Source organism: Gracilinanus agilis, chromosome 4 (genome assembly GCF_016433145.1).
Source record: "Gracilinanus agilis isolate LMUSP501 chromosome 4, AgileGrace, whole genome shotgun sequence".
In the NCBI taxonomy this organism is placed as follows: Eukaryota; Metazoa; Chordata; class Mammalia; order Didelphimorphia; family Didelphidae; genus Gracilinanus; species Gracilinanus agilis.
Window position 1 is genome coordinate 136,727,938 of NC_058133.1, and position 25,748 is coordinate 136,753,685.

Sequence of the window (25,748 nt, forward strand, 5' to 3'; positions counted from 1 at the left end):
GAATTAAGCTAAATTGAATTGGTTTCAAAACCTCTGTCACTATCTTTTACCTCCCCTCAGAGGTAGCATATTTGTGTCTCAGAACTCTAAGGGTAGATTTAAATTTGAGAACAAGCCAAAAGTTATTTAGGATCAAGGCTAATGAATCAAGGGATGGAGGGCGTAACTGAATCTTATCATTTGGAGTCAAAATTAGAGGTACCTTTCTCAGGCTGTAATGCAAATTTTCAAAAGATTCAAAACTTGTCCATTTATTACAAAAGCAGACCTCTACAAACATTCTGCACAATGGTGGTATTGCTACAATATAGGATTAATCCCTGATGGTGGCAACTATGAAAGACAACACTGGTTTAGATATATGAATTCTGCTCCTCATTATGTGTTACTTTGTGTATGAGGCAAGGGGAATTTCAACAGCCAGTCTTGTTAGTTTATTATAAACTTGCTTTATTGTTATTACTAGTACTGTCTTTCATTTTGCTTGTCCTTGTATCCCCTATCCTTATAGCACAGTACCTGGCACACAGCAAGCATTTAATAATTGTTTGTTTTTTTAATTTGATTTACATTATATCTAATTCACAGCTCTTAACTCCATTTGCCTGCCTAGTCCTTGCCACTCTTCTGCCTAGGAAATTATGCTTATTATTGATCTTAAGAAAGGTAAAGGTTAAAAAAAAAGGAATACTCTGTATATATACAAACCATTTTGTAAACCTCAAAGAACTACATAAATGTTAGTTAGTATCTGTGTGGATACATATATGAGATACAAATATCTGTTATGTATTGATATAATGATTATATATAAATAATGTGTATGGATATAATTTTATGTGTATGTATATAACAAGCAGTTATAAAGTGTCTGCTGTGTGCCAGGCACTATGATAAATGCTTTACAAATATTTTCTCATTTTATCTTCACAAAAACCCTATAAGGTAAGATCCTCTTTTTATGGTTGAGGAAACTGAGGTAAACATAAGTTAGGTGACTTCCCAGGATCACACAGCTAGTATCTGAGGTCATATTTGAACTGGGTTCTTCCTGACTCCAGGCCCAGTTCTCTATCTACTACACCACCAGCTACCTCTTTTTGTATTTATATATGTACACATACACAGGGCACCTCTCTCCTGAGTCCTTTCCTGGTCTTCCTCTTGCTTCTTTCTCTCTTATCTGCATCTCTGTCTCTCCTTCTCTAGCTCCCCTTCCCTAAATATATGACCACCACACTCCAGGTTATTATTGTCTTCTCTCAGTTGCACTTGTCATTCATTTCTTTGCCAATATCCAGACCAGCAGAGAGTGGATTTGCTTCAGTGCTAGAAGTCTAGAGAGATGTGTTCTAGAATCCTGCTATTATTGAGCCCCTCTTTTCTTACTTATTCACATTCTTTGCTCTGTAGGGAACACTGAAGCTATTCAACGTGTCAGACTGTCACCATTATGACAGATTCAGTCAGCCCTTTCAGTCACATGAAAAGCGTACTATAATTAATACTTATCTAGGTAACATTTCCCATTTCTAAATTTTACAGCTCATTTCCAGAATGTCATAAAGACTACAGGAAGTGACATGCTACTAAACATTCAGTTCCTTAAACAAGTAACTTCCCTCCTCAAAGGATAAACTAAGAATCTTGCCATCTTAGTTGATAGTTCCCACTGAAGCTACTCATGAATGCACACTCCCCAGCACACAAATTGGTGCACTGTCTTTTGCCTACTTTCAATGGTCATGTGGGGACAAGGGTATAGTGATGAACTTGGAATCTCAGGACCAGAGTTCAAATTCTCCCTTGGATATTTACATCCTGTATGACCTTAATTTCTTCTGGCTCTATCTGTAAAGTTTTGGAGTTGGAATCAGTGGCCGTTAATCAATTAATCAACTTTTATTAAATGCCTACTATATCCCAGTGCTAAGTGTCCTGTGGGGGTCAGTCCAACCAGCGGACTTGAAATGGCGCCAGCTGAGAAACCTCAGTTATATACTTGTTATCCATGTCGGGGCTCCCGGCAATACTGGAGCTTCAGAATCCCCGGCAGTAACCCACTGCAAGGAGGAAGCGGGCCTGCTCCAGCCTCTCTCCCACCGGCCCCGCTCTCGCCCCGCCTCCATCTGTAATTCGGACCCCGCCCCCATATTCTGGGCGGGGCCCTCAGGCTCAGCCAATGGGAGCTGCCCAGCGGGGTTTCCAGTGCTGGGAGGGGCGGACTGGGCCGGGGGGGGGGGGGGTGGTGCCTCGGCCCTGGGCTGGGGCTGGCTCCGTTACCTCGAGAGTTAGGTAAACATCGCCGGGGCGCTTCTCTGAGAGCAGGTGAGTGGGAGCTGACGGGAGTGGGCAACTGACGGCGGCGGCCCCTTCATTCCTAGTCCCTGGGAGAGCCTCCTTGCCCTATCCCCCACGCTCTCCGCCCTCAGGGGGCAGCGGACACCCCAGGGGCTGGGACTGACGCGTGCGCGCATGCTCGGGCTGGGGCCCGAGGGGCTCCGCTAGCTGCACGGGTCTCCCGGTGACTGTCCTGCTTCCTTGTACCTGCAGCACCCCCGAGCTGAGAAAGCGGGATGGGAATGAAGCTGGGTGCCTAGCGCTGCATCCACAAGCAGGGCCCGGGAGCCTGCTCTACCAGGAAGCGTGCCAACCCATCAGTCTGGGAATACCGGGCCCTTACGCTGCGGGGGAGGGCTGCTCGGCCCACCACCCACCTGCGAGCGGGGTGCTCCGCTGCCCCCTGGTCTCTGCATGCGCGGAGGCCACCTGTCTTTAGTGCCCTCCTCTGTGCTGACCGGAGTGCATGCGTTTAAAGGGACAGCGCACATGACTGTCATAAGACTTGGTGGAGGGCTTCCCCTTCCTCTCCGAAAGGAAAACCGGTTGGATTTGTTCAATCACGCCTTCTTTTTCCCCATTTTTACTCATAGACCTGCAGCGTTAACCAAGTTGGGCCTGCTGCCTCTCTGGGTCCTACCTGGGGATCTTTTTACAATTAACTTGGCAATGAAAAGTAATCTGAAACATCTAACTCTTAATCTTGAGTGCGCATACCAGAAGATACATATGTGCTAGCCAGCCGAGAGAGTGTGGTTTTTAGGATCGTGTACCTGGGTCTGCTTTTCTCACATGATATTATTTTCTCTAACTCCTTAAAAAAAAAACTTTAAAAAATATATGTTTCAAAATATCTATTATTTAAAAATCCATATAGTCCATATAGCATTAGGGTACCCAATCTACCCTTCGGGTACCTCAGTTGAGGGAAATGTCAAATGATTACAAATGCTAGGGGATAGTGACAGGGAGTACATTTTATGAACCTAGGAATTGTGATGCAGAAAAAAGGAAGTAGGTTTGATTTCATTCATGATGAGGTTTGTTATCTTCCTGCATAAGCAGGAACTTTTTAGTTAAGTAGAATGTTGCCCCTCTGATTTGTTCTGTGGAAGATAGAGTGCAGAAGTGTTAGATTTGGCATCAGAACACCTATGATAGACACTTTTGGAATTAGAAAGCCCAAGTTCAAATTCTGCCTTAGAATGCCTGCAACTTCTGGCAAGTCATTTAATTTCCCTTAGCCTTGGTTTCTCCATCTGTAAAATGAGATGAGTAGACTAGATGCCTCTAGATTTTGATACTATGAAACCTTACACAGAGCATATCACCCAACTGAAATGTTCTCAATTCATCTGTAAAATGAGGAAATTGGAATAATTTCATAGTCTCTTTCATCTATAAATCTATCCTTTTATCCACCCATTATCCACACAAATACACACGTACTCATACACAGTGTTCAGATATAGGATTTGAGATTCCTGGTGTAAAAAGTCCTTCCACTGATACAGATGGCAGCTTTCCTCCCTTCTTCCACTGACTGCCTTTAGAGAGTTGATTGGGTGCACTGAGAGCTTAAGTGACTATTCTAAGGTCTCACAACTAGTTTTTGTCAGAGACAGGATTTGACCCCAGGCTTTTCTGGCTCCAGAGGTCCCCTCTGACTCTACCAGTGGGGTCAAACTCAAATAAAAAGGAGATTACTAAACCTCACATAAAGATCTCCGAAGTTGCATATTGACTTAGTTTTAAAATGTAATATTATCTATGTTATATTATGTTTTTATTTATTATTAAATATTTCCCAATTACATTTTAATTTGGTTCAGCACATTAGGGAATGCTGAAGGACTGGGACCCCTGTACATAATACCAAACTCTATTTACCCTTTTTACATAGAAATTGGCACTTCTCTACCATTCAGTGATCTCTGCTTTCTAGATGGAGAAACTGAGCTGCGGTATCCTTTGTCTAGCCAGTATGGAGAGTAGACTTGATTCAAAATTAGGAAGCCCAATATCTCTCCTTGAAGTATCCTTCATGCACGTAAATTGTCATTTCTCTAGGGACTTGACTCACTAGGAAGTCTCCATCTGCTTGATATTTCAAGGAGGATTTAAAATCACTGGATACCAGGACAGCTAGGTAGCACAATGGATAGAGCACCAGAACTGAAGTCTGGAAGGCTTGGGTTCAAATCTGGCCTCACATACTTCCTAGCTGTGTGACGCTGGGGAAGTCACTTAACCCCCATTGCCTAGTCCTTTCCATTCTTTAGTCTTAGAATTGATACTAAGACAGAAGGTAAAGGTTAAAAAACTTCTTAAATCATTGAACAAATTATGCCATTGACATGAATCTCGAGTTCCCTTTCTGTAAAATGAGTCAGTGAAGGTAGAGTGATTTGCAATTGTGTGATCACAATGTTTCTGCTCCTCTAAAAGGCAGACCTTAGAACCATGTGGTGAAACAAATGGGTTATTCTGTATTGCTTGGGTAGCCCATGGAACCTAGGCATCCCTACTCCCAAGAGTTTTATCCTCTGCCAAGTTGTCTTGCAGAGAGGTAGTCAAAGGGTATGCTGTGAGTTGAATATCCATAATTAGTTGTAGGAGATATTATGAGTGTTTAGTTGAAGTGGTGTTATGGACATGGTAGTGATCTGCTGTTTTCTAGGAAAGTTTTTGCCATTTCGACTGGAAATATTAATTTCCCCAGAGATGGTAATTTGCATGTTTTGCTTGCAAAAGGTCAACCTTCTGTTCCTATGTTTTTTGGAAAAATACTCAGAGGTTGCCATTTATGTTTTCCTGAGGGCTTGGGGCATATTATCATTTCCTTTTGGCCCTTCTGGCCTATATTCCTGCCCAGTACTCCCTCCTACTTAGTTTCCTTCAGACCCTGAGGCTCCCAAAGTCATCCCACCTTGATTGCTTTGCATTGCATGTAAATATTACTTGATTCTTTTCTTAGAGTTTTCATATACTTTGTCTTATTCTAAAGCAACAACTCCAAGAGCTAGCAGAGAAGAGATTATTATCCCATTCTGCAGATGCGGAACACTAGGTCCAAGATTGTTAAGCAGATTTGTCTTAAGATCACAGAGTTAGAAGGCAGGACTGAATCTGGAACTCAGGTCTCTTACCTTCTTTCTATTCCAGTCTTTCTTTCACCAGATGGTACTCCTTAACAGTTTTGCATTGTGATCTCAAAAGAATCTAGCTCAGTCTTCCCCACAGAGTATTTTTAAAGTAAAATGTTTTTGTTTGTTCTAGAAACTAGAGTGCTTTCTAAACACTACAATGTTTAGAAACTAGTGTGACTTAGGTGAATGGAAAAGTACCCAGCATTGTGAGCTTTGGCAAGTTACTTCCCAGCTCTCCTCAGGCCTTTCACCCACAAAATGAAGGAACTGGACTTTTTCCTCTTCCCTTATTTACTTTGTATTTACCCTGTGTGTATTTTGTATGTTCGTATATTGTTTCCTTCAGTAGATTGTTATCCCCAGAATGTGGGATCATCCCTGTCACAATGTAGGTACTTATTGAATGTGCTTCTTGAATGATCAACTAGATAACTAGCACATTCAAATATAGAAATGGAACACAACTCCTGACATAAGAATCTTCACTAGTCCCATATCAATCTAGTATTAAAATGTAATGTTGTTGGGGGCAACTTAATAGACAAAGAGCCAGACCCAGAGGTGGGAGGTCCTGGGTTCAATTCTGGACTCAGATACTTCCTAGCTATATGATGCTGAGCAAATCATTTAACCCCCATTTCCTAGCCTTTACGATTCTTCTGCCTTGGAACCAATACACAGTATTCATTCTAAGAGAGAAGGTAAAGGTTTTAATTTTTTAATGTACTATCTATTTTTATTGGTTTTGATAAATATTTCCCAAGTACATTTTAATCTTGTTCCTTTGGGGGATGTCAAGGGGCCCTATATTGTGGGTGTTTGATCTCTCTGGACTAAATAATCTTGGAGATCCCTCCCAGCTCCAAAAGCTACAGTTCTTTATGTGGATTCAACTTAACCAAAATGGCTATTTCTTTTAATGGAAAAAAAAAAGTTCATTTAACTTAAAAAACTGGAAGGACTGGAATTTTAAATTCTCTTGAACAGATTGTTATATCGAGTGATATGCCTGGTCCTTCTATTCAACTTTCAATGTGAAAGCATCTGAAAGTCAGGATTCCTTTTCGTTTATTGTCTTTGTATCCCTGGTACCTACCACTCTGCCTGGCACATAATAGGAGCTTAATAAATGCTTATTGAATTGAGTTTGAAGAGAACTAGGGATTTAGAATTAGAAACAGAGATAGAGGCTGGAATTAGGATTAGAGATGGAATTAGGTCTTCCAGGTTCTAAATGTTTGTTACTTCTGCAGCTTATGGAATATCAACAGCTTCTATAGGATTTTCTTACTATTCATAGGGAAATTGTGGCCTGGGGAAGAGTGTTCTCCTTAGCTAAAACTAGAATAGTGCAGATTCCCTGCAAAGGATTCTCACTAGACTCTACTATAGCTCCCCTTAGAGGGAGAGCATGTTTTTGTAGGGCCTTAAGCAACTTCCCCTGACCCCACCATATTTGCCAACTTGGATCCAAGCTTTGAGAATTTCCTATTAAATGTTAGGGGATCAGGCTATTGGAATCCATGCAGCTATTGTTGGTCAAGCAGAATCCATAGCAACATCAGAACAAACAGCCAATGAAGAGGAAAAATTTAGAACTTAAGAACCATAGAATGGCAAAGCCAGAAGAGATGGGGACCTATGGGGATCATCTAAATCAGGTTCCTTGGAGGCAACTGGGTAGCTCAGTGGATTGAGAGCCAGGCCTAGAGATGGGAGATCCTAGGTTCAAATCTGGCCTCAGATACTTCCCAGCTGTGTGACCCTGGGCAAGTCACTTAACCCCCATTGCCTAGCCCTTACCATTCTTTTGCCTTGGAACCAATACACAGTATTGACTCCAGGATGGAAGGTAAGGGTTTAAAAAAAATTAAATCAGGTTCTTCATTATACATATGATACAATATCATTTTCTGGAAAATTTAATGAATTTATAGATTGTTAAAGCTAGAAGGGAACTTAGCAATTATTTAGACATCAATGGTGTAGAAGTGGAAATAACAATTGCTTGGAATTCAGATAACTGAGTTCAGATTCTAGTTCTCTCACTAGCTGGGTTACCATAGATAAGTCATATTACTCTCATAGGTCTCATTTTCCTCATTATAATAGCTAGCATTCATATAACACTTATAGTTTGCAGAACCCTTTACAAATATCTCATTTATCTACAATAGTTAAATGACTTGTCCAAGGTCACACTGATGTAGTATGTATCTGAGGCTAGATATGGACTTAGATCTCCCTTACTCCAGGTCCAGCTACCTCATTTTTAAAATGAATGGTTTGGGAACAGCTAGGTAGCACAGTGGATAGAGCACCAGGCCTGGAGACAGGAGGACCTGGGTTCAAATCTGGCCTGAGACACTTCCTAGCTGTGTGATCCAGGGCAAGTCACTTAACCCTAAATGCCTAGACCTTGCTGCTCTTCTGTCATAGAATTGATACTAAGACAGAAGGTAAGGGTTAAAAAAAGGAGAAGAAAAAGGACAAGGAGGGGAAGGGTTTAGGACCAAATTATGTCTAGGGCCCCTTCTAATTCTGGGTCCTTTGAACACTTATTTTTTCTGAGTTCAGTCCCTTCCTTTTACACGCTGGGCCCTGGAAAGTCTTCCTTTAAAAAGATTCTGTAACTAGAATGAGGTCACCAAACCAATGAAAGATGGAAAGATGAAGAAGCAGTATCAATGCTGTGAAAAGTTGTTAGGTCAAGCCTTTAAAGCCCTGGGTTTAAATGTTGACTCTGCCACTTTTACTACCTTTGTGGTCTTGGATGAGTCACCCTAACCTGAATGGTCCTCAGTTTCCTTATTTCTAAAATAAGGAATGTGGGATTCAGGGACTTTGAGGGCTGCCTTCAAGCTCTAGATCTGTAATCCAGTGATCCCTTGAAAGCATCTCTAGAAAAGGTGTCCCCTCTTAAGCTGCTGAAGCAGGCCAGTGCTTAGGTACTATAGCATACATGTCCAAAACAAGCCTACAAATCCTCCTATAGCATTCACCAGAAGGGTAGGTCAGGGTAAAAATGCCTAGGCTCTATAGCCAAGGTCTAGCAAAGAAGATGTGTGGCCAGGGTTCTTTGGAGGTGGAACTCACTGAGTAAGAGGCACCAGAGCCTGGTGGTTAGAAAACTAGCCTCGGAGCAAGGCCCACCTCTGACCTGGATTAGTTGTGTGGCTCTGGGTAAGTCACTTACCCCCTCAGTGCTCTGAGAAATTCTCTATAACTACAAACTGCAGAGAGGGCCCTGACCTGCATTGGGAGAGGGAATTGGCTCATCTTTGCCCTCTCTATACCCCTGAAATCACAGGTTCCGTCCCTATTCTTTAGGAAACTGTGACCTTGCGGATGACAGCCAACAGCTTGGCTAAACAAACAGGGTTTCTGAAGACTGTTTATGGGAACCTCATCTTTCTCACTGAGTCTTCCACAGATGAGTGAGATTAGAATAGTCTTGACTTTCCACAGGGAAAATTGCTATGACTACCAAAGATAACACTGCGGAAAGGAGCAACTTTGCTTAATGTGATTACAGTAAATGCAGCCACCTGGATGTTCCCAGCAACACATCTCACCTGTGGTGCTAATCACTGGGATACAGGAACATCTAATCCATGAATTGTAAGGGGGGGAAAGGGGTTTGGGGGTTCAGTATATTAAAAGGGAAATCTCCCCAATTTAGGAATAACCTCAAGTCAAAATTGACTTTATGGAAGTTTATTTACAATTGAGAAAAGAGAGAGGAAATAAGGAAATAAGAATCTAACACAGTAGGTAAATTACTACAATCCTCTAATTAATCCAGGTAGATCTAATTAACCCTCAGTCGAGAGGGCCAGAGGCCCAGAGGTGAATGAAGCAACGCTTCATTCACAGAGTGTATTAAGGAAGTTCTTTAAGAGAAGTTTAGGAAGATTCAGTCAGTCTTTAAACTCACCACCTCCACGGACCTAAAGAACTAAAAGACCTCCTTCACCAGTAGCCCTCTTCACCAGAACCTCCCAGCTGACTGAGGACCTTCTCCTTTTAAAGGGGTCACTTCCTATGCCTCCCTCCTAATTTGCATGTCCGACACTTCTCATAGTACTGCCTAGGGGGTAGTCAGTTGATTCTGATTCATCACCCACTCTAGCACACGTGGGTTATGGATCTCCCAGAATTAGAGGTGCTTTCACCTTTGGTGCTTAAATCTAAAGATGGGCAGTGTAGACTTAATCTAATTATCACAGGATGTACACATATTCATCGAAAGATCCTTTAAGAAATACCTACAAGGTACTCAGCATTCTAGTGGGATATGAATGCAGTCAATCCCTATAAAAGTCTGTATGAAAAGATGGGCCATAAATTGTACTAGTATAAATTCGTGGGAAAGGAGAATTTAAACCAAGGAAACCTAGGTCTTCCAGCCTTGCTCATTCCTCATCAAACCATGTGGGCTGGTTGGTTGTTGTCCTTGAATTCAAAGAGGACCAAAATGGCAGCATAATGTCTTTTTGACTCACACATAAATTAGATTTAAGTAAGGCAGAGTTGCACACAGTAGTTGGCCACACTCTTCCAGAGTCATCCGGGCCCAGTGGCAAGACAAAAGTTAGATGACTGGTTCTGGCTTGGGCTTTCAGTGGATGACCTTGGAAGCTTGGATATCTGATCAAGCTCCAAGCACACCACAACACCTGATTCAGCTGCCTTCATGGCTATTGGAACAAACTGTTCTCATTCCCTCTTCCACCAGGGGAAGTCATCACATGCCAGGGATAGTCACCCCACTAATCTCTCCCAATCTAGTTTAACCCCTCTGGGCAGATGATTTTACTAGAGTGTAGCCACTGCACATGCTACTGCTTCTTGGAGCCACAGGTGAGAGCAGGATGGCAGGCCAGGCTTCCCTGAACACCCCATAGACCCCTCAAACCATGTACCAAGAATAGGGGTATTATGTTAGAATGGGGAAACTGCTATACTTGTAGGTGAGAGGACCTGGGATCACACATTGGCCACTTTCTACCCATGACTTGAAATCAGTAAGGAACCTCCCTGGGCCGAAGTTTTCATCACATATGAAGTAAAGGGGTTAGACCAGATGGCCTCAGGGATTCTTAGTGGCTCTGTCTGCAGCCCTAGCAGCTTGTAATAACTGAGGCAGATGATTTCTTTCTGGAGGAGTAGAGGGGTAAAGGAGTGGAGGTGGATTCAAGGCAGTGGCTGGTGTCATTAGCTATACAAGACTCATCTTGGTGTATTAGATAAAGGAAAAACGAAGGTTTAGACCCTACCTTAGACACACAGTAAGCGACCCTAAGCAAATCACTTAATAGCCATTTCAGTAGACCTTTTGGGCCTTAGCTTCCTCATCTATTAAATGGGGATAAAAATCATAGCACCTACCTCACCGGATCAAATGGGAGGAAATATGTAAAGAAAGCATCCTGAAAACTTTAGATCACCATACCAATATCAGCAAATCTTATTATTTTGAAAATCAAAGATCCTGGACTTTTCTAGCCTAAAGCAATATTCCATGGGCCCCAACATGATTCTTCTACTTGCTGATATGTGCCCACTCTCCATTGTTTCTCTCTCTTGTATTACAAATGTCTCCTGTCCAGAAAAAAAAAAAAACAAAAAAAAAAACAATCCTCTTTCCTCACTGCCTATTTCAAAGGGGGTAGTTGGTGCTTTGGAATGTTGGCTTCTGGGCTTTTTTAATGTCCTTAAATGTGTATGCTTGTCATCCCCAGGGACCCTTCCCTTCCACCCTCCCATTAAAATGGAAAAAAACAACAAACTTTTAATAAAGGCCTTCTTTGTGCAAAGTACTATCTCACTGGGTGGGACTGATACAAAATGTAGCCAAGAGGTGGATCATGGAATTCTAGATCTAGAGATAGAAGGTTCCTCATTTTACAGATGGGCAGACTGAGCCAAGAAAGGTGATCTGACTTGCCTGTGGTTAAAAGTAGTAAGTGTCTGAGGTGGGAATTGAACCCAGATCTTCTGATTTCAAAGCCCTGTCCTTATGATGTTCAGAGCCTAATAGGTACTTGAGGACTGAGACAGTTCTTTTTTTTATTTTTTGTGTTTCTAGCACCTAGGCCAGTATGCATTTAATGAATGCTTATAGGATTCAATTCTTTATAACCACCTGGGGAAAAAAAAAACATTTTTCCCCACTTTTTCCCACTCAGAGCATTTGGAAACTGCAGTAAAATATTGGATTGGGTGGGAATTATCTTTTGTTTTTTAAGTATCACTTGTCTAGACAAGACAAGAAAATTGAAGACCAGAAAAGAGAGCATGAAGACTCCTCAGGTCCTATGGGGCAGGTGCTGCCAGTGGAACCCAGTATAATTCCCTGTGGGATAATTCTGCCTGCTCCTACTTTGTCTTAACAACCAAAGAGTTCTTAATCTCCCAGCCTAGCGGGCTGCTCTGTGGATGGACCAGGACAGACAGCTGCTGCAAAAATGTTACCTTAATTCAGCATGGACTGGCAGAGATGCTTGCTGTGAGCCTAACTCTTAGTCCCAGGTCCAAGGGCCCTCAGCCAGAGCTGTCTCACTTTCAGCAGCCAGATTGTACGGAAAGCAATTACCCAGGTTGGTTCCATGTACACTCAACCAAGTGTGACTTGATTGGTAGTAACCCAGATCCCTGGTGACATGGCCAAGGGCAGGTTCTGGTGCTGGGGTGAGGAGGGTTATAGAAAAGGATGATGCTTGGTAGGTAAAAGTAAATGCTTTTAAAGGCAAAGCAGTAATTATTTCTCATGTAATGAGGTTATTGTGGCTGCTGTGTAAGATCCTACAAGGTAACCCCTTTTTTGTACCTCCTCCTCTCCTCTCAACTTAAACCAGGCTGTTTTTGTTTGCTTTCTTAAATAAACAGAGCCCTGAACCTATTCCCCACACTACCAACCCAAGTATGACTGCATAAGTACTTAATAGCCACTGTTCCAAATTTGCTTTTAGAGCAGTAATTCATATTTCCCATAAGGCATTGTTTCTCTCCATAGGGTTTTTGATATCTTGCCAGTTCTGCTGTCATCTGGCCTTCAAATTTAAGGGCAGACCTCCTTTGCCTTGCTCCATGAAGCTCATTTTGGATCTAAATAAAACAGGAATGCAGAGGAAAGTGGGTCACTGGGTTTCATTATAACTGCAGGGAATTGCAGGCCTAAGCAGGTTTGCTAAAATTCTGCAAGTCAGAAGGGACGATTCTGCTGGATTGGCTCATTCAGCTTTTTCAGACAGATACACCTGAATAATGAGGCCCAGCACTAGGGTGTTTTCCATGGGTGTTTGTCTAAAAAGGTTCCCAGGGCCAAAGAAGGTTTCAGCAAAAACTGCTTGTTCTGCCAGGTACTTTAGGTTACTTTGGCAAGGAGGCTTTCCAGATGTAGTCCTGGGTGCTCTGGACAGACTTGATTTGTTTGTTGTATTTCCCCTTCCCCTCAGCCCTCTACCACCTGGCCCTGCCCTCGATTTAAGATCAGTTGTCAGGTAACTGGAGCCTACTGCCATCTGTAAGTCAAATGAATGGACTCTGCAGAAGGACCAGGAGAGGGAGGAGCTGGTTGGAGTCTTCATTTCTTCGTTTTGATATTGCTTTACCTCTACCAGTATGAGTTACATAGCCTTGCCCCCACCTGTTTGGAAGCTATGAATCCCTTCCCCCTTCTTTCTCTTTCCCCCCTCCCCCCATCCCAGATCACTTCTGTGCGTCAGCAAAGCCATGGTGTGGACAAACATCTTGTGCTGTTGCTTGGCAAAGCTGTTTATAAATCACACACCGTCTGAGATGACTTTTTCTCTAAGGACTTCTGGGCGCCATGGAAAATTAACTATTCCTTAGAAAGTGAGGTTCTCAGACAGTGGACAAAGCCTCAGACTTGGAATCAGGAACCCATTCTGCCCCATCTCAAAAAAGAAAAGATCCTATTTGAAGAGCTCACATGGGCACATTCCCCATTTGGAAGTCATTCAATAAGTCTGCCACTGTTGTCTGATGTCCAGTATCCACAGGACAAAGAAATTAAAAGGCATCAAGCCAAAATTTATTTTGCTGGCCATTGCTGACTATGTCAATCAACAAATATTTATTAAACATCAAACAATGTGCTAGATGCTGAAGGCACAAGAACAAAGTGAAACAGTCCCTGGTCCCAGAGAAGCTTGCCTTCTAATGGAGGAGGCAACAGAAATATCAAAAGTTATACAAAATTTAAATATCAAGTGAATAAATACAAACATAGACAAAGTGGTTTGAAAGGGTAGAGATGAGCAATTGGGGGATTGGGATAGGTTTCTTGCTGAAGGTAGTGGGGACTAGTAGGGGAAATCAGACAAAGAGGTCTTCGTTTCTACCTGCTTCTGTTTCCTTGTTCATCCTGTTTTCATAGCTAATTCTTTCATTTCCCATTTTTTCCTCTCCTTTCACACATGTCAGAGTGTGATTGAAGGAGGCACAGTATTGTATTGGCTCTTCCAAGGAACAGCATTCATGTGGAAGATTGGTCATTCCTATCTAATTTAGTAGTTCCCAATTTATTATTATTATTTTTCATCTGCAAACTCCTTTACCCAGTTTTGGTAGCGCACCTACCCCACATGCTTCCTCCTGTCCCTGCAAAAAAAAAAAAAAAGTCACTATTTGAAGGCAACTCCAAAATTTAAGTCTGCAATGAGAGGACATCTCTGATGTTGATACTAGGTATTGATTCCAAGGCAGAAGAACAGTAAGAGGTAGGCAATTGGTATTAAATGGCTCATGCAAGGTCATGCAGCTAAAAAGTATCTGAGACCAGATTTTGAGCCCAGGAGCTCTCATCTTCAGGCCTAAGCTCTCTGTACCTGAACCATCTAGTTGCCCCACCCTCCCAAGTTTAATTCTTAAGACACTGGATTTCATAGCCATATAGCATTACTGGAAGAATTGTTGCCAGCAAAAAGATAGATTTTGTTTCATAATAGAGCCAGTTTTGTTACCATCCCCCAACCATTCTTCAAGATCTGGGATATAGCAGGAATAGGAAAAATCATGTTTTTGATTAGACACTAGTGAGAAAAATAATAATTTAATTACTAACATGCCAGAAAAGAGAGGATAACCATTTTCAGTGTAAAATACAACAAATCCCCAGTCTGTGAGCCATCAGCCATCTTGGGACTGCTGATCAAATGAGATAGTATTTATAAAACACCTAGCACAGTGTCTGGCATATAGTAGGTACTTAATAAATGTTTATTCCCTTCCCCTAGACCAGGGGACGGCAGCATATGGCTCTCGAGCCAGATATAGCTCTTTCTGCAGGAGCCATAAAGTCAATTTTTTTTTCAGGCACTGTTACAGGAGCGCACTGTAAGCACTATACGGTTCTCATGAAATTACATTTTAAAAAATGTGGTGTTTATGGCTCTCACTGCCAAAAAGGTTGCCGACACCTGACCTAGACCCTGCTTGAGGTACTCTGGAAAGAAGACTGAGTATCCATTCAGAGGACCTGGATTCTAAACCCAAGCCCTTAGATTGAGGACATGCCGGCTGGTTTGTTGAAAGAGAATGCTTTTCTTTGAGAATCATTCGAGTGCCCTGTTGTGAGTCTGAGAAAAGAGTGCATGCCATGTCCCCATTCAGCTATCAGCAGTTAAGGGCAGATAAGGGTGAGCTTTAGAGTTTATCTAACAACCCTTCTTTTTTTTTAAGGTGGTTATTAGAGTGTCTTTTCTCTTGCTTCTCGGAGTTAATTTCTTTAATCATTCTAGAGTAGAGATGGTATGCTAGGACATCACTTCTCTGGGGTCTATGCTTGGGCCCTTGGAGCACTAAGATAAACAATTCTAGGACTCAATCAGGAAAAGTAGGTAACCACCTTTACTACTCCTTTTCATGAGTCTTTTGACTTAGAATTTCTGTTTCAGATATTTAAAATGTGGCTGTTTTATTTTATATGAGGTCATTACCAGGTTCCTTTTCCAGCCTATTCTGGCCCTGTCTACTCCCCTCTATAATCTTGCAGCCTCTCACAATTCCCAATAACCTCTATGAATTTTCTTTGTGTCTTCCCTTCCAGACTCATCCCAAGGGGTGAACCATGATTACATTCATGAATTCAGACAGTGAAGAGGAAGTCTGCAATGAGAGGACATCTCTGATGTCCACAGAGAGCCCCCCAGCGCGGTCGTATCATGAAGGAATCTGCACAGAAGAAAGGGATAAGGAGATCCAAGAGGTAGGCTACACCTGGGGCAAAGGGGAGCAGCTATGCAGGTGAAATAGCTGTTGGTCAGTTTTTAAACAGCTTTCCTGGTATGGTTGTCCTTTAAAAATGAAAACCAGAGACTGACTGTCACCTCCAGATGATAGGGACTGGTGGGGAAGCAATTAGAAGTGTGGATAAACCAAACCTAAGACCCTCTCAGATGCACTCTGCCTTTGGCTTTGAAACACATGATATGGTTTTTATATCTACACATTTAACTTTCCCAGTGATGTATTGTAAAAGATGATACTTTGTTCAGAATAATATTGAAATGGTTTTGATTCTCAGAGAAAGCTCTGATAGGTATTGGAAGGGAATGTCCCAGAAGCTTATAGATAGATGCCAAGAGGAAACCAGCCTGGATTTAAACTTTTTGTAAGCTAACCTACAAATTAGAATAAATTATAATATTAAGTAATATTTATATGATGTTTTACAGCGAGGCAACATGCTATAATGGATAGAGTAATGGACTTGGAGTTAGGAAGACACTAGCTGTGTAACTCTGGACAAGTCACTCAACTTTTGCCTTAGTTTCCTCATCTGTAAAAATGGGGATAATAATAGTAACTACCTCCCTGGGTTGTTGCAAGAGTAAATTGAGATAATAATTGTGAAGTGCTTAGCGCAATGCCTAGCACATAATAGATGATATATAAGTATTAGTTATTATTCTACTTTTCCCCTCTGCCTTTGTACTAGCACCTTATGCCAGGAATGCTCTCCCTCCTCCCTTTCAGAATCCCTATTTTTCCTTCAAGACTCAACTTTCATACCTCCTCCTACAGGGACCCTTCTCTGATTCCACACTTCTCCCTGCCCTGAAGACTTCTGATATATTTAATTATCTGTATACTGGTTGTTTCCTCAGCATTTTTAACCCTCCAGCCTAGCTCAGTGTGGTAAGCAACTAATAACTGCTTGTTAAATTGAATTTTAAAAAACATTTTGTCTGGCCTTCGCAGTGTCCTCATTTTGTTTTTCCATTTGTACTCAGGGAGCATAGAGAACTGCATTAAATTTTGTATGACAACTCAAGTCATCCTTCAGCTTTCTCTTTCCAGGTTAAAATATCCCAAATTCTTTAACCTTTATTTTTTTTTAATATGTCTGTGGGTTTTAGATTGTTTCTGTTCCTATTCATCAAGTCTTTGCCTCTTTCCCCCCCTTCTTCCTCTAAATTATTTGGATTGGAACGTTGTCTGGAAAAGAATGATACTTAAGCTGCAAAGAGTTTTCTCCTCTTTTTTAATTTGGCTCTGGTTTTAGGCTATCATTATAATTAAGTAGACTGCTAACATGCTTGTGTGACTTCAGCCAAAAAATGGAAATTCTCGCAGATCCCTTTTGGCCAAGTTCCATCAGGGTCCCCATTTGTCCCTTTCCTAGCAGCCTGTTCACTCTGCCCCACCTTTTTGTCCAAGGTTTGCCCATGAAGCCCCTTCACATATGGTCAAAGCACACTTAGAGCAGAGATAGCATGATATGCAAAGAGCCTACTATGCTCCAAGTTCTCTGCATTTTTCAACAGCTAAAAAAAGAGGAAAAAATCCCTACTCTAAGGGAACCTATGTTCTATAGGACTAGACAATGTGTGTGTGTGTGTGTGTGTGTATATATATATATATGAGTATATCCAGAAAAAAACATACACAAGATAAAGATGAGATAATTCCAGAGGGAAGACACTAGAAGTTGGGGGGGATTGGAGAGAACTTCAGGCAGAAGTCTGGAAGGAAAAGGGGGATTCTATGAAGCAGAAGTGAGAAAGGATTACATTTCCTGCATGTGGGGTGGACCAGTGCAGATATACATGGAGCAGGAGATGGAGTGTGTGTGGTATGTGAGGAACAGCAGGATGAATTGTTAATTGGGTCATAAAGTTCAGGAAGGGAAGCAATGATATTACAAGGCTGGAAAGATACCTTAGAGCCAGGTTGTGAAAGATTTTAAAGGGGAAGAGGGGGAAGGGAGCACCTATTTCCATACCTACCTATCCCTTTTGCCTCTGAGATAATCTTCCAGTTACATTATATGTATCTTGTGTCAGGCACTGTAATAAGTGCTTTACAAATGTTATCTCATTTGATCTTTTGGACAACCCTAGGAGGTAGCTGCTGTTATTATCCCCATTTTACAGTTGAGAAAACCAAGGCAACCAGAGACTAAGGGACTTGCCCAGTGTTTGTATTTGATCCGAAAAGAGATAAGGAACCACTAGATTTTACTGAAGAGGGAATGGCATAATTAGATCTGGCCTTTAGGAATGTGAATTTGGCAGTTATGCATGTACTGAAAAGACTATTATTGTGTATTTAAGTGAAAACCAGTGAAGTGAGTGAAGGTGGTGCTTCCTCAGTAGAAAGAAGGAATCTTAGTGACAGCAAGATTTGGCAGCCGATTGGATATGTGGCATGAGAGAGAGTATAAAAGTAACCTGAGGGCAAATTTGGGAGTGTGTAGGAATGGTGGTATCTTGGACAGAAATAGTATAGTTTAGTAGGGAAGTAAGTTTGAGGGGAAGGATTGGAACATCAAAGACTTAGAGCTGGGAAACTTTCTAGAGGCTATCAAGACCAGTTACAGATGAGTAAACTGAGGCACAGAGAGGTTAAGAGACCTGCCTACGACAATGTCATAGTAATTGAAACAAGATTGGAAACACAGGTCTTTCTGACACTCATGTCTAGTACTCCTTCATGCCCCATAGGTTAGGAGTTCTGTTTTGGCTATATTAAGTTTGAGGTGTCTCTGGGACATTCAGGTTGAAATATCCAATAGGCACTGATCTTAGGGTTGTGCCCACTGACACCAGGTGCTTCCCAAGGGTCTTTCCTGGATCCTTCTTTCTTCTCCCTCTACAGCATCTCTCTGTGATTTCTATGCAGATGATTCTCAGATCAGTTTGCCCAACCCTAATCTCCCTCCTAACCTCTAGTCCAACACTACCAACTTGAACACCTCAAAATGCATGTCTTGGAGGCATCTCAAACTCAGCCTGCTGAAAATCAGAATTCATTCTCTTTCCCAAAAACCCTCCCTTCTTTCCAACTTCCCTATTACTGCCAAAGGTATCGGTGTCCTCCCAGTTGCCCAGGCTCAAAACTTGGCTTCTCAGTCTCAGTCACCCAACATATCTGATCTGTGGCCAAGTCGTCATTTCCAGCTTCACCAGGACCCTGGTCCAGGCTTTCATCACTCAGACTATTGCATTAGCTTTCTGTTTAGGCTTCCTGCTTCAAGTCTTTCTTAGCGTGAGTTCATCCTCCATTCAACTGCCAAAACTATCTGTCTTCCTAGAACGGGTCTGACACCTACTCAATAAATTCCAGTGGCTCTTTATTACCTCCAAGATCAAATATCACATCCTCTGTTGGGTTTGAAGAGCCAATGGTAGATCCTTTCCTGCCTTTCCAATCTTATTATTCCTTATACTCCTACATGTATGCTACACTAAGCCAGGTGATGGCTATCAGCAGACAGAGAGCCAGACCTGGAGATGGGAGACGCTGGGTTCAAATATAATATAAACTTCTTGAGGACAGAATCATAGCATCACAGACCTAGAGTTGCAAAGAGAGACCACCTGGTCCAGGTTCCTCATTTTATAGATAAGGAAACAGCCTAACATAGCTAAGTGAAGTACATTGGTAATAAGCATCAGATGTGGTCCTTTGATTTTTTTTAACCCTTACCTTTTGTTTTAGAATCAATACAAGTATTGGTTATAAGGTAGAAGAGTGGTATGGGCTAGCAATTGGGGTTATAAGTGGCTTGCCCTGGGTCAAGCAATTAGGAAGTGTCTTGAGGGCAAATTTGAGCCCAGGACCTCCTGTCTTTAGGCCTGGCTCTCCAATCCACTGTACTATATTTAGCCGCCCTGGACCCTCTGATTAAGAGCCAGTCTTTTCCACTATACCATAGTTTCACTTTTGATTCTGGATCCCCAGTACACCACACAGGGCTTGGCCCACAGTAGACACTTTATAAACATTGGGGATTGATTTATTATTTGGTAACAGCACAGGACTTAGAATCAAGGACTAACCTTGAGTTCAGATTCCCCCTCTGACAGACCAGTTGGAAACCACTCTGCAATAATATGTTTTGTTATGCAACTCTTTGATCCATCTTGGGGCAATCATTAGTTATATTTAAAAGAATTCTTTAGCCAGGGACTGTGCTAAGCCCTGAGGATACAAAGAAAGATAATTACATGGTCCCAGTCTTAAAGGAGCTCAAATTTTAATAGAGGACAGAGCATGCAAACAACTGTATAGATATGATAACATATAATGTGATTCTGGGCAAATCATTTAACTTCTCTCTAAGCCTCAACTTCCCTATGTGTAAAATGGGGATAATAATAGCACCTCAGTGGCAACTAGGGTAGTGCAGTGCATAGAATGGCAGACCTGATGTCAGGAAAACTCATCTTTCTGAGTTCAAATTCGGGCTCAGATATTTACTACCTGTGTGACTTTGGACAAGTCATTTAACCCTGTTTGCCTCAGTTTCCTCGTCTGTGAAATAAGCTGGAAAAGGAAAAGGCAAACCACTTAAGAATCTCTGCCCCAGAAAACCCAAATAGGATCATGAAGTGTTGGACATAACTGAAATAACTGGTCCCAGAGTTTTGTGAGATTAAGTAAAAGAATGTATGGAAAGTACTTAGCCAACTCTAGAGAACTATATAAAACATGAACTATTCTTATTCTAATATGTGTAATTTATGATTTTTTGCTTTTAAAAAGAGAAAGGGAAACTTTCAATAATCACTCTTTGTTTCAGCCTTCCTCCAACAGATTGTTGTCTATTCCAGTTTTTGTTAAGTTCAGGAGACCAGAGCCTAGAGGAGTCAGATGACTTGTCTGAAATTACATAAAATGAGTCAATCTCCGAGCACAGGCAGAAACTCTTAGGCTTCAGGCACTCCGCATTGAGCCTGTAGTGTCCTCTGCTTAAAAGACATCTGCCTTCTGGGGTACCCACCTTGCCTTGCCTGACCCTAATACATTGAGCATCCAGCTGATTAGAGAGCTACACTCAACAGGAGGATGAGACATCATGCTTGTTGGCTTCAGAGGGCAGAATCAGCATTAATGAGTGATGGCTAGAGACAGGCATATTCAACTCACTTACAGATTTCAAAAAGTAATCATAGACCCCTCTTCTCTAGAGGTTTCCAAGCAGCCTCTGGAGGATGATTTGTTGGGAATATTTTTAAGGAGGGTTGCATTGGATCAGGGGTTCTTAACCTGAGATCCTCAGACTCCGAAGGGTCCATAGGTAGAGTTCACAGTCTGTGAACTTATAGAGGAAAAAAAATTACATCTTTACTTCAGTAGAATTATTTTCTTCGTAATCCTATGTATTTTATTTTATGCATTTAAATAATTCTGATCACCAATTGTTTTCCAATTACACGTAAAAATAATTTTTAGCATTCATTTTTTAAATGTTATGTTCCAAGTTTTCTTCCTCACTCTGTCTCTCTCCTCCTCTTTCATTGAGAAGGCAAGCAATTTTATATAGGTTATACATGTACAGTCATGCAGAACATATTTCCCATATTAGTCATATAAAATTTTTATTCTGAAAAGGGTCTGTGAGCTTCACCATACTGCCCAAGGGATCCATGACCTATCATAGAAAGGTTAAGAATCCTTGGCTTAGATGGTCCCTGCTTTAAGGTTATTGGACTCTATGATTGTGAGGCAGTTAAGTAGCATAAAGGATAGATCACTATGCCTAGGGTCATGAAGATTGGAATTCAAATTTGGCCTCAGGCACTTAGGAACTTTGTGACCCTGGGCAAGTCACTTAACCTCTGTCTGGCTCCATTTCTTTATCCATAAAATGAAGATTATAATAACAGCTGTCTCCCAAGGTTGTTATAAGAATCAAAGGAGACAATAACACAACACATAGGAAATGGTTGTTTCCTTCCTTCCTTCTGTTACAACATGGAAGTTTTGGTTGGCATCCATATGATCATATGAACCCTTCCACTGTTGCTGTTTTAATGCTGTCAGTCTTCCATAAGGAACCACATCATTTTCAACCCCATGAGTAAGGTTGTTATATGTGTCTATCAAGGAGACACAATTTCCTTCCCCCTGAGAGCTGCAGGCCACTGATAGGTTTTTCTTGATCTCATGAAAGAACATTCTGTTGCTGTGCAGGTAGAGAAGAGTCTTAGAACCAGGAAAAATAGAACAGAAACAGAAGGATCCCAGCCCCTCCACTAAAAGCTCAGTTTCCTTTGGGGAATCTGCCCATCAAGCAAATTGGCCTTTCTCACCTTGAAGTACCCATCTTTTTGGTTTCACAGACTCCAAATTAAAAACCTCTGGACTAGATGATCTCCCTTGTAGCCCAAAATTCTATGATATTTGAAGAGGTTAAAGGTTTCCCTTAACATTTAGTTATATCAGTGCTTCCAGTAACTAGAACTTTGGTGAAACATGGCCGAAAACCAAAAATTAAGTTAAAAAAAAAGTTTCTGAGTAATCAGAGTAGAATACATCTTGAAAACTTCATGGGGGCAGCTAGGTGGCTCAGTAGATTGATAGCCAGGCCTAGAAGCAGAAGGTCCTGGGTTCAAATTTTGTCCCAGATAGTTCTTAGCTATGTGACTCCTAAGCAAGTCACTTAACCCCCATTGCCTAGTTCTTACTGCTCTTATGCCTTGGAACTAATAATACAGCATTGATTCTAAGACAGAAAATAAGAGTTAAAAAAAAAAAAGGAAAGAAAGCTTCACCATATGTAACAACTCCTTATTCCAAATGAATTGTGTGCCTGACATGTGAAAGGAAGGAATTTGGGCAAAAGGTAAAGGGCCAGAGTGGAGAGACAGAAGTTTGATGGAATGCAGAAAACAGGACAGGAAGTAATCTCGGAATCCTGGGGGAAGGGTTCTGAGGTGGTTAACTGTCAACTGGGGAGAGTGAGGAGCCTGTGAAGAAATGCACAGCTTCTGGACTTGGCTCTCTCTTCAATCCAGTGTGAGATCTGTCCTAATCTCCTACTACTTTGGTTCCTGTTGTTCCTATATGATCCCAGACAGCGAGTTGACAGCTATTGAATGTCTAAGAGAAGATAATACCAGTGAAGTTGACTTGAACTTCTTAGTTACCTCTGTAGGTTCAGTCTGCAGACTGTGGTGCCCAGGTCACTCCTGGCACCAACCTCCTGATCCAGCAGTTAGCTCTGAACTTTCACCAAAGACTATTTGAATGGGCTCAGACTAGGGCAGTTAGATAAGAAGGTGGGAAATTTAGGCAGAGAGGGAGATAGTGTAGTGCTAACATTTGTTGGAGACTAAAGAGACCTTTCACAAGGTCAGTGGTTCTGGGACAGATGATAATTATTAGCATAGGGAACCCCCTAGCCCTCCATTCTTACCTGATCCTGATTATCTACTACATTAAACCTGTTTTGTTACAAGAATACGAGGAAAGTCAGATTGCGTTTTGAAACTCCCAGAGCTGAGAGTAGCCATCTAGCTCTCTGTGCCTGGGAGGAGTCTTCACCAATAGACTTGGGGTTTACCAACTTCATTTACCAGCCAAAATACAATCTCATACATGACATCCTTCATGGTGGAGACCCACATGTTTGGTCAGCCTAGGTCTCCATGCTTTATGCCTCCTTTGACATTAAAGATCAGAGCTATCAACCAAAATTAGCTTTATTAAATATTTCAAAGAATCTTGTATGATTTTAAGCACAGGATACACATTGTTGGAGGAGAGCCATTAAGGTGATTTTTTTTTTACTCTGTCTTTTTTAGTCCTCAACAAACCATCTACTCATTACATATATCTTCTATGTTATCGTTATTTACATGTTCTCTCCAGCATTAGAACGTATGCTCCTTGAAGGAAAGGAGCTTGTTATTTGCTTTTCTCTCTATCCCCAGCCCTTAGGACAACGTCAGCTTAATAGATGCTTGTGAACTGACATACAATAAGAACAATGGGATCTTGTATTCTCGGCATCTTCCCATCAGTCATGAGGATGGAATGAGAACATGTATGTTGCTGCTGTTGTTTGGGGGTTTTTTTGCTTAACAAAAAGAAAGGCTTCTCCTCGTCCTCCTTGGGCCTGCCAGGGGGAAAGGTCTTGGGCTGCCACTGATGGTGTCTGTTGCCCTCCTGCAGAAACGCCGAGGCAGCCAGTGTAACCATGGTGACGCTGACCAGCATACCCCTGATAGCAGGGGCTCCACGAGAAGCAGCAGCCTGGAGGAAGAGGAAGAAGAAGAAGAGCTGACCCTCAAATATGGGGCAAAGCACGTGATCATGCTGTTTGTGCCTGTCACTCTCTGCATGGTGGTGGTTGTGGCAACCATTAAGTCAGTCCGCTTCTACACAGAGAAGAATGGACAGCTGTGAGTCAGCCCTGTACATAGTGCACTTAGGCTAGCAAAACATGTGTGGGTGTGAGTGTGACCAAGCCAGGTAGTGTGTACATACAATAGTCACTGAAGTAATTAGATGGCACCTTTGGGACACTGGACTTGGGAGTCAGGAAGACTTGAATTCAAATCCTACTTACTATGGCTAGGCAATGTCAATTCACTATCTCAGCCTCAGTTTCTGCATTTGTAAAATGAAGGACTTGGACTTGATGTATTCTAAGGGTCCTTCTAGCTCTAAATCTGTGATTCTGGGGGCAGCTGGGTAACTCAGTGGATGGAGAGCCAGGCCTAGAGACAGGAGATTCTGGGTTCAAATCTGGCCATAGACACTTCCTAGCTGTGTAACCCTGGGCAAGTCATTTAACCCCCATTGCATAGCCCTTACCACTCTTTCGCCTTGGAACCAATACACAGTATTGATTCTAAGATGAAGGTAAGGGTTTTAAAAAAAAAATCTGACTCTGTGATCACTACTCACTTATTGAGGGACGGGGGAAGGGTGGCTAAGGGGCCAGTAGAGGTTGGTATAGCCAGAATATTATACCAAGCCCTGCAGGAAAAAGAAAAAAACGGTCTGTCAAGCACAACTCCTGCCTTCAGGATGAGAAGGGAGATAGGATATACTCATGTGAGATATGAGAACACTTAACCAAGCAAGTATCAGTTTATATAGTTTGTTAACGTGAAAGGGAGCCAAAAGTAAGGGAATTGTTTAGGGCTGTGTAGGCTTACTATGTGTGCAGTAAATATGTGTGTTGGGTTGGGAGTGAAGCCAGAGAGAAAATAAATAGACTGAATCAATTTGGAGTCCTCCTTGTGGAGATCGATAAAACTCTTACAACTAGGAGACCCCTCCGAGGTCATCTGGCCCAGTGGTATCAAACTCAGCCATGGAACCTGGACCACTAATTAAATCATGCCTGCAGTTGACAGAGTAATGTTATTTGTGCTCTATATTTATATTTATTTTGTAAAATATTTCTCAATTGCATTTTAACCTGTTTCCAAGAGTTTGATACCTCTGATCTAGCCCGGTTTACATGTGAATAAACTGAGGCCCAGGGGTTACATTATTTCCCCAAGGTCACAGAGAAAAGTACCAGTAGAGCAGAAATTAGAGCCCAGGCCAGTACTCTTATCTCTTACCTTTAAAACACATACTTTAAAGAAACTTCAGTCTGAGTTTTATTCTTAGCTAAGTCAGAAACTTTGAGAAAGGCATCCCATTCATCCACCTCCTGTTCAACTAAAACCAATCAATAGACTGAAATGTGAAATGTCCAGGGAGTTGGGGGAATTCTTTTGAAATTCTGGGCCCTGGTGGAAGACAAATGCTGCCCCATGATGGTGGGTGCTTGGCTAGAAAAAGATATGGAGAAGTAGAGGAAGAAGATGGGGGGAGGAGAGAGACAGACAGACAGACAGAGGGAAAGAGGAGGGAGAGGAAGACAGAGCCAGAGAGAGAGAGAGACAGAGACAGAGATAGAGACACACACACACACACAGAGAAAGAGAGAGACAGACAGACAGACAGACAGAGAGAGAGACAGAGACAAAGACAGAGACA

General features: G+C 41.9%; 1 protein-coding gene across 2 annotated transcripts in view; it reads left to right on the plus strand.

The window, feature by feature from the left end:
* The first annotated feature begins 2,243 nt into the window (after nucleotides 1-2,243).
* Nucleotides 2,244-25,748, plus strand: part of PSEN2 (presenilin 2) — a 38,148-nt gene continuing 14,643 nt past the window's right edge. For both annotated transcript variants that reach the window (XM_044676810.1, XM_044676811.1), the window contains exons 1-3: nucleotides 2,244-2,328; nucleotides 15,565-15,723; nucleotides 23,922-24,151. In XM_044676810.1, the coding sequence (XP_044532745.1) occupies nucleotides 15,586-15,723; nucleotides 23,922-24,151 (368 nt within the window). In that variant the 5' untranslated portion in view covers nucleotides 2,244-2,328; nucleotides 15,565-15,585. The remainder of the gene's footprint in view (nucleotides 2,329-15,564; nucleotides 15,724-23,921; nucleotides 24,152-25,748) is intronic.